This window comes from Sylvia atricapilla, chromosome 3, assembly GCF_009819655.1.
Source record: "Sylvia atricapilla isolate bSylAtr1 chromosome 3, bSylAtr1.pri, whole genome shotgun sequence".
Lineage (NCBI taxonomy): Eukaryota > Metazoa > Chordata > Aves > Passeriformes > Sylviidae > Sylvia > Sylvia atricapilla.
This window is the reverse complement of record NC_089142.1, coordinates 59,183,899-59,198,096: the sequence shown is the minus strand read 5'-3', so window position 1 is coordinate 59,198,096 and position 14,198 is coordinate 59,183,899. Positions and strand designations below refer to the sequence as shown.

The 14,198-nt window shown below is 39.9% G+C and overlaps 1 protein-coding gene across 1 annotated transcript in view; it reads left to right on the top strand.

The window, feature by feature from the left end:
* Positions 1-14,198, top strand: part of IPCEF1 (interaction protein for cytohesin exchange factors 1) — a 77,923-nt gene that overhangs the window by 34,531 nt on the left and 29,194 nt on the right. Inside the window, exons 2-4 of the mRNA XM_066315506.1 lie at positions 2,365-2,415; positions 8,024-8,060; positions 8,722-8,891. Coding sequence (XP_066171603.1) covers positions 2,392-2,415; positions 8,024-8,060; positions 8,722-8,891 — 231 coding nt within the window. The 5' untranslated portion in view covers positions 2,365-2,391. The remainder of the gene's footprint in view (positions 1-2,364; positions 2,416-8,023; positions 8,061-8,721; positions 8,892-14,198) is intronic.

The following is a 14,198-nucleotide window of genomic DNA, read 5'->3' as shown; positions in this document are numbered from 1 at the left end:
TACACACAGGTCTTCAGGCTGTAACATAGCACTCGGAATGTTGTGAAATGGGCCGAGTCTTCTCCTGCTGCAGGTATTCCAGCTCGGAGTCAGGACACCTTCCTGGTGATGTGAACTGAAGGGGTGTCACTTAATAACTTCTCTCTGACTTGAGAAGCTCCTGAGCTCAGGTGTAGCTTCCATGGGCTGGGAAGCTTTTCTGTTGGCCAAGCTGCCACCCCTGAGCACGCCCCTGGGCTGCCATGGTGTGGCCACTGCCACCACACAGAGCAAAAACGTAAGGGCACTGCCCATCATGAGATCCCAGCTCCAGCTCGTGTGAGGGGCTTATTGAGGGGCAAGGGGCTCTGGTTCCCAGGGACAGCCCCTGCAGAGTCATGCTGGGCCATCCAGTAAGGTGCATATTGATTGGCTCTATTTGAGTGGTCACGTTTATGTAGCTCCTTGGCCTAATTCACCTGACTGTTTAGAAAGGAGAGACAATTTTCCCACAGTGCACCTGCACAAAATCAAAAATAATCACTTGTTTCGCTCTACTGCAGAGATAAGCAGGGTATGCCCTTCTGAAATGTTAGTTTTGAAACAGCTGAGTACACTTAATGTGTATAAAAATCCTAATGCCTTTTCACAGAGCAACTAATCTCACTAAGGTTGGGCTTTCTTAGGAGAAATGAACTCAGGTTAGGTGTCTAAAAGTTATTTCTGCGGTGACTGTGTGACTTTAAAAGTATCGCTCATTACACACAGACCAATAAATTATATTTTTTAACTAGAATGGGACAGAAGTCAATGCTGCTTTTGAACACTGGACGCTGGCTCAAAACTGCTTATCCAACTTCTGGAAACTAAACAAATGTTTGAGTTAAAGCCATTGAGAAAAGGGTTAGCTGAAATCCTTATCAGCTCCTTTGGCACAAAGCACGCAGGAGGAAACATTGCCTTGCCAGTTAACTAACTCTTCTCCTCTTGCTCCTGGTACTGTGTCTGGTTCAAAGCAGTGCAGTTCCTCCCCAAACCCTAGGCACACATGAAATTAAGAAATGACAGGAAAAAGACCACGTCACAATACTTACTGTGATATGGTCTGTTATTCCCTTTCTTTCTTGCTCAGTATTTGAGGCTCAGTGTTAATTTACTTGCATAACTCAAGGTGTTTCCTCTGCTTGTTTGTACTAGCTATGATTTCTAAACATCCTTGAAATTATTGGCTATAACAGCTCTCCACATCATGATATTACTTCAACTCGAGCTACTTATAGAAAGTGCTTCTTTCTACTTTTGAACAGAAATGGCTGGGAGCCAGAAAAATATGTATTTGTTTGCCACTCTATTTTTGGTTTGAAATTGCTGGAAGCCAGTAGGTGGGTTTTTATTTTCTTCTTTAAGATTTTATTTTCAAACTAAATACTATGTATGAGGAGTAGCACATATCTTAAATAACTGGTTCTAGTAACAGGAAAATGTTCTTGTTAGAAATTCTTCTGAAGTGTGCTCTATTTCTGGAAATCCTTTCTTGCTTGCTTCAGTAGAGTTTTGTATCCTCTCCCATTTTCCTCCATGATTCCTTCACATGCAGAGGGGTGAGTTTTGTAGGAACTTTTCTGGCACCAAAAACATTGGTACAATGCACCAATTCAACATCTGCCCATTCTACCGACCAAAAGAAACCACCCAGGGAGCTGACAAGTGCTCGTGTTAACCAAATGAAATCACCTCATCTGCCACCTAAATGGATACCTGCTAACCTGGTGTGCCTTTGGAAAATAGAATCCAGTGTCTGCTGTTGGACTGCTCAGATTTTGGTCTCTGGAAAGGAAAATTTCAATCAATTATGAAATGAGCAGTACGGTATGAGGCTTCATCCCATTCAGGAGAACCAGAAGGTTACTCAATTTTTTGTTCCCAAAAAAGCCTGAAAATTACTTAACCAAACCAGGAACCCAAATCCTATAGATTTCTTTCAAACTAAAGACCAAAAGGAACAAAAAATCCACTCTTAATTTTATTTATTTATTTGCATTTCCTTTTAAAACCCCCAAAACCTCCAATCCCACCCAGCTCCAAAACCCATCACAACCAAGCAAAAAGGAACTCTCTGGCCACATCCATGAGATTTGTTCTGTTTATTTCATAAAAATAACCTTGGCTGGTTTTGAGTTAATCTTACTGCTTGTTAATTTCTAAATAAGTAAAATTAGTCCACATAACATATGATTGTCTTTGGAAAAAAAGTTTTTAGGGGTTGGAAGAGGTCAGAGGGTAGAGTTAGAAGTACAAAATGTTCTAAAGCATTTTTTTACTCTACTTACGTTATATGAAAATATAATGCAGAGCTTAAGTACACAAAATTTTCTCTTTTCACAGCTTTTCCATTGAGCTTTGAAACCATTCATGGAAGCTGATGGCAATATTCTTGTAAGTATAACTGAAGTTATGCCAGAGTTATTGATCATCTGAAGGGGTCATATGTTGGGATTATATCCTTGTAGTCACCAAGACCATGAGCAGCATAAAGGAATAATAGCACATGTGAACACCATCAGTATCCAAACAAGATCTTTCCTAGGGGCCAGCCCAAGCAGAGAGGTTGCTCCAGTTCTGCTAGAAGGATAAAATGAAATCTACTGCACATGCCTGATGCTAGGGGTGCCCTCAGTTCCAAGTCCTAGCCTTCAGTGGATGAGATAACTGTAACCTAAGATACATGAGCTTAGCAAAGGATTTTCTTAGCCACACAGTCTAACTCTTAGGAAGCTTAAAGAAAACACAGCTCTGTAGAATATAATTGTTGATCACAGTTGCCTTTGGTGCCTTCACGGACTCATGCATTGTAAGTAGAACTTTGAGACATGAAGCCTGTTTTTTAGTATTAGCCCAATGACCCTGCTTTTCCACTTAGATATTTTTCCTTTCCCCTGAAGTAGCCTCATATACCTATTTCACCCCATTTTTATTCCTGGGAAGTTTGCAGGCTGCCCCTGACCCAGGACTCTTGGAGCCTTTGATGCAGCTCCCTCTGACTAGGAAGGATCAAGAGTCCTTTAACTGATGTTTGGGAGGGACCTACCCTGAGAGCAGCCAACGGAGCCATCAGTTTGTGCAGCAGGGTGTGAAGAAGGAGTGAAATAAGGGGGTCTTCATTGAAACTGTGGGGCTGTAACAGTCTTAGACATGGTGGTAAGAGGGCAGTTTCCCCAGAAGGTGTAGAAACAGCTGTCCCTGCTAGGACAGAGGTTTCCACACAGAGTGGCTGCAGCCCTCCAAGTCCCAGACTTCAGGGGGTGTCAGGAATCTTTCCCTGAAGCCAAGGGCTATGTGTCTAAGCCCTACAGCCCATCTTGGAGGAGCTGTGCTGGCAAGTGGAGGAGGTTAGGGAGGAAGCGTGCCAACAGTGCAGCATCAGAGAGAGTGGAAGGGAGAGAGATATAGAGCCTTTGAGACACAACAGCATGAAGACCATCAGTTCTCACCTGCAGTGGAGAAGCAGGCAGTGTCTATGCCTGTGATCAAAACAAGCAGAACCTCTGGAGAATTGAAGGATGGACGTTGATGACTTCTTGTATCAAGATGAAGCTCCTGCCTCATCTCAGAACAGGCTGACTGCCCTCATAATTGAAAAGGAGCTAGATGTGTCCCCAGCAAAGTACGTGGTTCACTTAAATGTAAACCATGCGGGTCTACCAGGAAGAAATGGTGACACCCTGCAGTGGGTGATTCCCTGCTGCAGGGGATAAAAAACCCGTCTATAGGCCTGACCAACAATTTAGAGATGTTTGCTGCCTGGGAGGGGCCAGGATCCAGGATGTTGTGCAGAGACTTCCAAAGCCTGTCCAGCCCTCTGACTTCTATCTCCTGTTGTTTTTCCATCTGAGCACAAATGATGCTAGGGGTAACCTGTACATGCTGAGGGCCATAGAGCTGGAAAGTAGCTTTGCAGAGAAGGACTCGGGAATCTTGGTGGACATCATGAGCTAGCAATGCTGCAAAGAAAGTAAATGGTATCTTTGACTACATTAGACAAAGTGTTGCCAGCAGGTCAAGGGAGCTCATAATTTATTCAGTGCTGCTGAGGACACCCCTGGAATGACTTCTCAATATAAGACATATGATGAACTGAAGGGGCCGATGAAGGGCCAGAAGAATAATTAAGGGACTGTAGCATCTAAGATATGAGGAAAGACTAAGGGAACTTGGACTGTTTAGCTTGGACAACAGACTCAGGGGAGCTCTTACCCACGTGCATAAACACCTGAAGGGAGGATGCAAAAAAGAAGACATGGTTTAATGGCCAGTATGGTGGTGGTGCTAAGCTGATGGTTGGGCTTGATGATTTTAAAGGTCTTTTCCAACCTTAATGATTCTATGATTCTTAGGCATGACTTAGGATGCCTGGGCACTGTCACAGGTTGCCCAGAGAGAGTGGGGTGTCTCCATGCTTGGTGAAATGCAAAAGCCATCTGGAAATAGTCCTGGAAAACCAGTTGCAGGTGGGGAGTGGACTTAGATGACCTCTTGAGGCCCTTCCACTCTTAATCATACTATGATTCTGTGGAATAATAGGACATCTAAACTGACAGAAGCTTCTGCTGAAGTTGTCACTTCTCTCATATGTTATTGCTCATCACTGGAGCCTGCCTGGCACAGAAGTGGCCATGAACAATGCACAGTTGAACAAGTTCCTTTGCAACTCAGTCATGGTGTGTTTGCCAAGTTGAGGAGTAATAGATAGCAAGTTTGAAGTCTGTGTTATTCTGCAGGATCACTATCCCACCCTGTTCAGCCCTTAGCAAGCCAAAGCCTACCGAAACAATTAAAACCTACTCTCTATTACCAGTCATGCACAAAAGTGTATGTTTTGCAGTTATCACAGAGCTTTCTGAGAATTATTGCTGTCATTTCCCTTGATAAAAAGAAATAGAAATACATCTATTATACATCTAATACATGATGTTCTTGGTTTGTTTTTCAGTTGAACCTGTGATAATGAAATAAATCAAATGAAAAATATAGTCAAATATAGTCAAAAATATAGTCAAAATATAGTCAATTGAAAAATATAGAAAAACATCCATCATTGTTAAAAGCAAAATCAGAACATTTGGTTTAGTTTCAGATTGTTTCAGTGGCTATGTCTGCTAGTTACAGTATGTTCACATCTGAAAGGGCTGTTAAACCCCGGTTTTATTGGTAACAACTCTGCCTTTCACAGTTTTTTCTTTGTTCTGCACTGGTAAGAATCTTGAGAAGAGTGAAATTTAAAAGTATCTCTTAATCAATGTTCACCCAGGTCCACTGGCATAAAAGATTATTGATCTTTTTATAAGAGTTTTCAGGGAAGGAAACTTTAATTTGCTTCTTGAAAGAAGGTTTGCCACTAGAGACTTGCTAATGTGTTGTATTCTCATGGAAAATTTAATCCAAACTGTGCTGGTGAGGCATTTTATGAATTTTGTGGTAGATTCATTTAAATATTGGTTTTCTATTGGTTTGGGATGAAAACAGTTTTAGTGAAAATTGTTTGTTTATTTCATAAAGTATCTATCTGACTCGAAACACTGTGCTTTGGAGGAAGAGATTGTTTTTATTTGTTTATAGATCAACAAAATTTGAGAAGGCAATTTTGTGAATCATGCCACATTTTATTGTTGCATTTGGGGATAAGAGCTTTCTCTTGTGTGGAGCAGAACACATATTTTTTAATAGCATGAAGCTGGGTTTCTGTACAGCACTAAAACACAACCAGAAGTTGCAGAATTCCAGACTTAGTGCTAATTTTTTGAAAATTTCCCTCAATTTTCAAGAATACTTGGAAAGATAATGAGAAATGTATCTTAATCTCAAAATTTTTATTCAGCAGTTATTTTTTTAGAAATTTACCACTGATTTTATCTGGGCAAACTAATTACAGTTCTGGCTGGAGAAACTGCTGTTACTTCCACCATTAACTTCCTAACTCCTCCCACAATATATGAAGAAAAGAGGTTTGGTTCATCACCCCAATCCACTTGCAGCAGGATACCACCATTGCCACAGAATACTGCACATAAATTTGTAAATTCTTTTAGCTAGCCCAAGCTCTTACTAGGTGATCATTTTTCACCTCAGTCTGAAATAAAATGGGCCCCAACAGATGACTTACATAACGTGGGTATTAACTCTTTCTGGAGAGATGAGCAATAGACCACTTTATCTTTCTTTCGATCATCAACAAGGTTAGTGGAAAGATTGCTTCCTCCCCAGCTGTGTAGAGAAAGAGCCACATCCTGTCTCAGCATTGCTCTTCTTTTTGTATGGCTTTATACTAGTTATAGATGAAATGACCCCAATATAGTGCCATGGCAAAGATGTGATGTTGCTTTACTACAGAGATTTTGGGCCAGGAGACCTGATTAATATTTGTTTTTCTTAATATCATTTTTGATAGTTCTGAAGGAAAGTAATTAGTTCATGTGACCCATTGATTCCCTGAGGCCATATGTTATTTCCAATGTCTTAAATAGGGCGCAAGTTTCTTTGGAATGAAGACATGAAGGGCGGCCTGTAAAGGACAGGGAAATAGCAGAGTCTCTAATACAGCTGATGTGTTTTCTTATTGCTTTTCTTTGTGTGTTGTCATGGAGAATAGTCTGAGAGAGAGAGGCAGTGGTAGAATAAAAAAAAAAAAATAAAGGAGAAAAAGGGAAAAAGAATATCAGTGAATAAGCTGGAGTCTGGGATTATTCATGCCTGGTAAAGCCTCCCACAAGAGTGTTCTTCAGGTCATATCAGATAGGCACCAGATAAGCACAGGGCTGTAATACATGGCTCTGTGCTCTGTGGTACATGCTGCAGAGATCCCTGTTTCAGAAAGTTGTAGCTTTTGTGCTCTTGTAAATACTGGTGGCAGTAGTTCTTCTATCGCTGTTTGCAGATGGTCTAGCTTTACTCACCTTTAATTTGCCTGTGAGAAGAGCCATCAAATGGTTCAAGAGTGATGTGTAATGGGGTTTTGTTTTCCTGGGAAGCTGTCTGGCAAGGCGGAGGGGCTACATTAGGTATGTTCATAGCATAGCTCTGCAGCGGATCAGGTAGCTGCTACCAGCTTTGCATAGCAACGTTGTGGCCAGCATATTAAATCATACGTCACTTTACCCAGCATTTGTCATCCGGAGCCTTCAAACCCTCCCTAAAAATAGAAAAAATGAATGCTTTAGTTCCCGCACTAGAGGAGGAAAGGTTGAGGTAAAGAGAAGTCAAGTACTTTGTCCACAATCACACAACCAATGAGACTGTCTGGGGATAATTTACTCCAAAAGCCATAGCTTCCATTTTCAATAACCTCCTTTTTTGTTCTACTGTCTTCTCTTTTAGTTTCATTTTCTGTATGTTTATGCAGGATTAAATATGTAGACTGCAAATGAGTAAATAAATTCAATTGTGTTATTTTTGCAGTGACTTAAATTTTCATATATTTTTTGTGATATTTTTCTCAAGAAATATTATGAAATTATTTCTTAGGGAAAAAATACATGTTCTGCATTAAATAAAATAAGGCAAAGGTGAAGAAAATTCTTTCTTTCTTTTTCAGGATTTCTCAGAATGAGCTAGATGACTCTGAGTCATCTGACATGTATTTTAATCTCCCCATGTTTGTAAATCCTCCTTGTGTAGCCTAATGAAGCATTAAAATGCTGGAGTTTTAACTTCTAATTTTTAACTTAAAAACACAGAATACAATTCAGGCAGGCAGAGAGGAGTAGAATCTGCCTGTGGATGTGAAACAGGAAGCAGTAGTAGATAGACACATGTGCAGTAGCGTTGTGTTTGCTCTTGCTCAACTAGATATACATCAATTTTAATTAACACGTTTTTTGCTTCAGCTGCTAACGTCCCTTCAGCAGTGAGTGGGTTATGTGTTTCCATCCTGCATATACCACCAGCATCACCACCACGTCCTTCTCTAGCTTCCCCCTCCCCTTTCTACACAAATGTTGCAACACAATCTGAAATTTCCTCTTTTCTTTCCTTCCTGCATTTCTTACAGGTTCCTTTGCGTCAGAAGGCAAAAAAGAAAAGTCAAGGTAATGAGAGATTGTTTTTATTTTCTCTCCTGGATTCCTCTTTTGTTATTTTCTTAGTATGTCTTATTCTTGGGAGGGTGAGGATTTTGTACTGCTACTCATCTGGTGAAAAGCTGCTTCTTAACTCCACTGATTCTTATACCGATTATTCTGAGAAAAATGACAACGGGCTGTTCCTTTGGACTAAATTCTTGTGGTATGTTAATTGAATCAAAGCTGGAAATCAGTGAGGAATCAGCTGCCTGCACAGACATACACACTAGTGGTTTTCATATACTTGGCATAATAGTTTTCTCTAGCTGACTTAAATAGATGTATTCTTTTCAGTGCAGCTGTGTGGAGGAAAAGATATGCATGCTTAGAAGGGTCAAGGGCTGTATTTTTAATTTATAAAAACTCGTGTATGGTTATCTTACCATTAATTAGTATCTGCATTATTTATAGCTTACTGTTTTATTTCTGAACAGCAGCAAGCCTTTCGAATTAATATGTGTTACTGTCACAGCCATTATAAAACTGAATGACTTCTAAGTATATTTTAAGATATGCTTGGATGACTTGCTGAGATTCCTAATTAAGGATTATATCCTTAATTAGCAGCAACATCTTTCCTGGTAATGCAGTTTTAAGCAAGCACAACGCTGTATTTTTAATGGCACAGGGTTCTTTATAATGAGCCGACGGAGGATATCGTGTAAAGAGCTGGGGCAAGCCGATTGCCAAGGATGGCTCTACAAAAAGAAGGAAAAAGGAGCTTTCATTGGCAACAAATGGAAAAAGTTCTGGTGCGTGCTAAAGGAGTCATCGCTGTATTGGTACAGCAGTCAGCTGGTGAGTACAGCAAACAGCCAGCTCTGGGTGCCAGACAAACAGCATCTGCTGGGACTGAAAGAAGGGAAGCTGGGGTCACGATTTAGGTGCACCTTGGAAGAGTACAACCAGCTGGGTTTATGTCTCAGCACTGACACTTCTTGTGATCTGGGCAGTGTCTATATGAATTTGAAATAGGCAGAAAACTATGTGTTTTCTTGTTCAGCAAGTACTGATGAAATGGTAACTTGATGTCTGTTTTTCCCTGTAAAGAGCTGTTCTTTTAAGGCTCTGGAGGCATTTGAATTTGAGGAATGTTTTCCTGGGTACAGGCAATTTGCAAACACTTGTTGTCAAGACTCAAAACATTAATGCTTCTTCACTTATTAATTTAATTTTCAGAAATGTCTCTCCTGTTTCTCTTTTCATCCCCTTCCACACTGAGATAATTCTTTTTCTGTGCTTGGTTTCTGTTTCTTTTTTTCTTCTATTTTTTTTATTTTATTCTTTTTCCTTTTTTATTCTTCCTTTTTTTTTTTTTTTTTCATTTTCAAATGGCAGAGGGCAGCTGGCCTTACTCTCGACTTGTTTGATTGGGCAGAGAGGGTGTCTTGCCCATCCTAGGAAAATTCAGATACAGTTATTCCCTTCACTTTACTGTCTGGCACTGCAGCCTTTAAAAAACTCTTACCACATTCAGATAATGGAGTGACAGAGCTAAGAATTAGGGTATGAAGAGAATTGGGCTGCCAGCAAAAAATGCCAGCAAAAACATAGGTTGAAACTCAGCAGCTTTAGTGTCCAACTGTGAATGGACATGAGGTTTCCTAAATGCAAAGTAGCTTCTTTTGAAATCAGTATGTTGCAGGCACAGCAAAGGATGAAAGATTAAAGGAACTCTTATTAATTCTTATGGCATTAAAAAAAAAAAAATCAAAGGCAATCTGGATGATTTCCACTTGTTTATTTCCACTGCAGTAATCCCCATCAAAAATTTTGCTAATTGTTTCAGGGAAAAAAAAGAAAATGATTTAAGCCATTAAAAAAATCCTCATACCCTAAACAAAGCTTTATTCATGTAGACTACTTCACATTCTCCCTTCAGTAGTGGGTATAGTGGTAGTGATTATTTGTGGGGTGTTTTTTGCTTGCGTGTGTGTGTGAGAGAGAGAAGGTTTTTTTGTTTGCTTTTTAAAAATCCAAATAAAAACTTTGATGTGTACTTCAAGATGACATTAACTATTTCTTTTTGGTGTAAAGGAAAGCAACTGAGATGGTCTTGGGCTGATGTTTTTTATGATGTTGTGTAGTCAGATATGGATTCCTTTCAAAACTATGTCAAATGCATGCATATTAGAAAGAAAAGAAATAGAAAAATTGAGAAAAAAAGTTTTAAAAAGGCACTTTTTTCCTAATGTTTACAATACGTCTGCTTGAAAGACATGGCCAGGCAGTAAGACTAATAAGCAGCATAAATAAGCAGCTTGCAAACCTTTATTAATATAAGGTTTTATAAATCTGTGTTTGCAGTTGTACTTCTGGCCTTTCAGTTTTAGGAAAGGTGGGCTGGCTGGCTGGCATGTCTTTTTAGACACAGAAAATGTCAGAAAGGAATTATCCTGAGGAGTAATCAAGATCTGAGAAAATAAAAAAGGCAAGACTAGGAAAAGTTTGTCTCTGGGAAGAGAAGAGTGATGGGGAGAGATGTAAATTCCTCCATGTCCTTCAGTTGTTCTGGCCTGGTTAAATCCCACTCCTGAGATCCAGAAAAACCATGATCATGTTGATTCCAGTGCTCCTAGACAGCACTCATCCTTTTAGTCCATGCCTGCTCCCTGTCTGTCATTGACTGCCCCCAAATGAACAAGGATGAAAAATAAGTGTCAGCCTCATTCCAATTTATTTCATTTCCTCTGAAGAGCTCATATGGCTTCAAAATACTTATGTCTTGTGTCAGCCCTGAGTTCTCACCTATCACAGTTGTGCTTTAAGCATGCTAGCTGGTAGTACCTCTTCGCTTTCAACTTCTGCCAACTCTCACACTATTTTATGTTAAAACCTCAAGGTTTCTTTTGGCAGCTTAAAGTGCAGCCTCTCGGTAACTATAGATTGAGTTTTTGCAGAACTGAGGAGTTTGGAAAGGAGAGGAGGTGTTCTTTGCTAAGGCCTGCTTTCTTGAATTCTTGAGACCAGAGGCATGCTCCATGTTGTGTGTAAGATCAATTAGACCCAGACATTCTCACTTCTAAACTGATGAAGGAGAAATCAGTGCCACAGTTGCTTGCTTGACAAGTCTCTGGCCTGGCATTAGGACTGCCTGCACTTCCACTGTCTCCAGTAAAGTTAATCCTTGGTCCCAAGGGGGTGTACAAGGTGACAGCTTAACGTTCTGTTGAAATGGGAGTGCTGCTTCTCACATGCCTGAGGCTTCCCGTGCCTGTGCCTTTTACAGAGGCTGATGCCAAAGGTGGTGGTGAAAGAGCAGGGCTGACTTCAAAGGGACTGGGGCACACTGGTTGCCTGTAGCTCTGCTTGACCAGTTTGGTTCTGGTGAGAAATGAGCATGGTTTGTTTGTGGCTGTGTGAAAACCAGACACTGGCAACTGTAGCATAGCAACAGGGTGCTGGACCTTTTTACTAATGGAGATGGAGAAAATAGAGAATAGAGAAAATAGGTGGAATTTGTATGGGAACAAGCATTATCCTGGATTTGGGTAGATACCCTCATCTGAATATCATCTTCTTGGTCAAGTTTGTCTTCATGTGCCTCTGAAGCTCTGAATGTTTCTGTCACTCTGGTTTATTTTTTCTTCAAGCCACTTTGGTTCTGGGTCTCTCATGAGAGGCAGATTTGGGTACATGATATAGTGTCACTTGTTGTGACATTTGCAGCTAATATTTCTTTCAATTTAGCATAAAATATTTTGTGAATGCCACAGGTCAAAAGAGTAAAAATAATAAACGGGTCAGCAATAGCAGACCAGACACCCCAAGAGTCAAGCTTCTCCTCCACTGAAAGAAAGCTGGAGAACACAGGCAAATCTGAGTAATTTTTCGATGAACTAGCTGAGGTTAGGGCCCAGTGGTCTCAGCAGGCTTGGGTAGGCTGCCCTGGAACCTCTTCCCACACACCCTTCTTCTTTCTATAAAATGTGAGGCAAGTAAACTTCTCTTTGCAGCATGGAAGCACTCCCAGTCTGGGGAGGGGAAGCTGTTTGGACTAGGAGGAAGCACAGAAAGGTTGGTTTTGCAATGAAAACACAGGAAATGTCATCATGTATCTGGGCAGTCAGACTTTCTGGGTGCATTCAAGAACACCAGACTCCTTGGACAACTGCTCTCCATTAGTGTTAGTTTTTGGTGGTGGGTTTATATATATTTTTTCTTTTTTTTTTTTTCTTTTTAGTACTGCTCTCTGTAGGCAGCTGCCTTGAAGACAAGTGTTTAAATAGTAGTTTGTGATCCTGCCTGACCCTTTAGCTGTTTCAATTCTCATACTGAAACCCCAGAGGGAATTAGTACTCCTACATAGGAAGAGAGGTGGTGGGGGAGGATTGTCACATGCAATCCCAGGCTCCTGGCTCTTTGTGCTTGTTTCGACTGTGTTGGATGATGTTGGCTGGAATGGGGCTAAGGACTGAAATGCCTCTGTCTGGTGGGTCTTTAGGGTAGCTTGACCCATTTTCCAAATCAAGTTGAAATTGATTGTTGCAGAATGTGTTAACGGTGGTTGTCATGGGGATTCAGCTGAAAAGAAATATAAATATAAAATTAAAGAGTTGCAGGCTGTGATCTACTGTCACTATTTATCTTTGTGCTTTTTTTTTTTTTTCCCTCATTCACTGTATTTAAATTAGTCCTCACTTCAACAGCTTTGCTGGAAGCTGATAATTGCGGTCTTTTAAAAGAAAAATCTTTCACCTTTGAGTAGTAATGGCTGCTTACGTGGATGAGAAAAAGTCATTGATGTCAGCTGGTTGAGCTGAGAGCCTTAGGGACCTATGGCCCAATATCTTACACAGATTATTCACAGTTCTCTAGGATGCCTCATTGATGTACTTGGTGGAGAGGAAAAGTCTCAAATTCTGAATTGCTCCTCCAGCATCCATAGGGTCTTCTGGGGGCAGTGCTGAAACACTGATGAAGCCATGAGGACTGTCCTGATTTGCAGATTGGAGCTGTTCCACAAAACCAAGATATTTTATTTTCTAGCACTAGTTTTTAAAATCTTGCTGCAACATTACACTCACTTTAGATGACTTACTAAATCTCCTAAAGCCACAACATTGAGATAACAAATTGAGGCAAGCTCAAAAGGACATTAGCCTCTTTCATTGGATTCATGCATTGTGTTTCATAAATATTTTTTTTTGAGTGCAAAGCTTTTTCTGTGAAAAAATGGATACTTTCTTTTTTGCCACAAGAATTTTCAGAGACTGTTGTTATTAATGAAATTATTTTTCTACAACTTGGAATAGCAAATGCATAGATTTATGTTAGGCTAACATCTATAAAACCCACAAGAGATAACAGCTTATTCTTTTAAACATCCTGATTAAGTAGAAAACAGGTCAAGGTCCTTTTTATCTGAGTTTTTTAGGGCTATTTTACAGCTTTGCATCAAGATCTGAAGGAATCTTGAGTGAAATGTGTGAATAAAATAATAGCATGCTAAAGTCATGTTAGAGATAACATTTTGGAAGAAAGAAAGCATTTAGGATTTCTATATGCTTTAAATGATTTAAAATGTCATTTTTATCCCAAGAATGACTGAAAAGATGACTTCCACATGTTCTGTTCCTAGGGTTTGTTTGGAATTCTGTTTGCTGACTGAAATAACCCCTTTAAGATTTTAAGTGACTTCTTTTCCTTTCTTTTTTTCCTATTATAAAGCTACATACCCATCAAAGCCCTCTTTTCTCTTACGTAGATGGCACATTTTAGATGTGCACAAATAGTGTATTTCACTCATGCATAGAATGCAACATAATTTTTTTTTAAATGAACAAATATGAAATCACGGGCAGAATTAGTATAAAATCTGAATCCATTGAGAGAGAATGTGTATGTGAGAACATAATCTTTTACCAACTGGAACAGGCCAAATAATGCATAAGAAGTCAAGGGTTTCTCTGTTGTCCAACTGTCAAAATTAAAGTGCTGAAATCAAAGCCTACAGAGTTTTAGTAATTCATTAGTAATTCATTAGTAATTTAGAAGGAGCTCCCCTAATTTAGATAGAGGAATCTATCTAAATTACTAATGGATTAAGTCAGTGGTTCAAGCCCGAGCTCCATTTCTGCACAGGTGGGAGTAATCCAGGTGAGT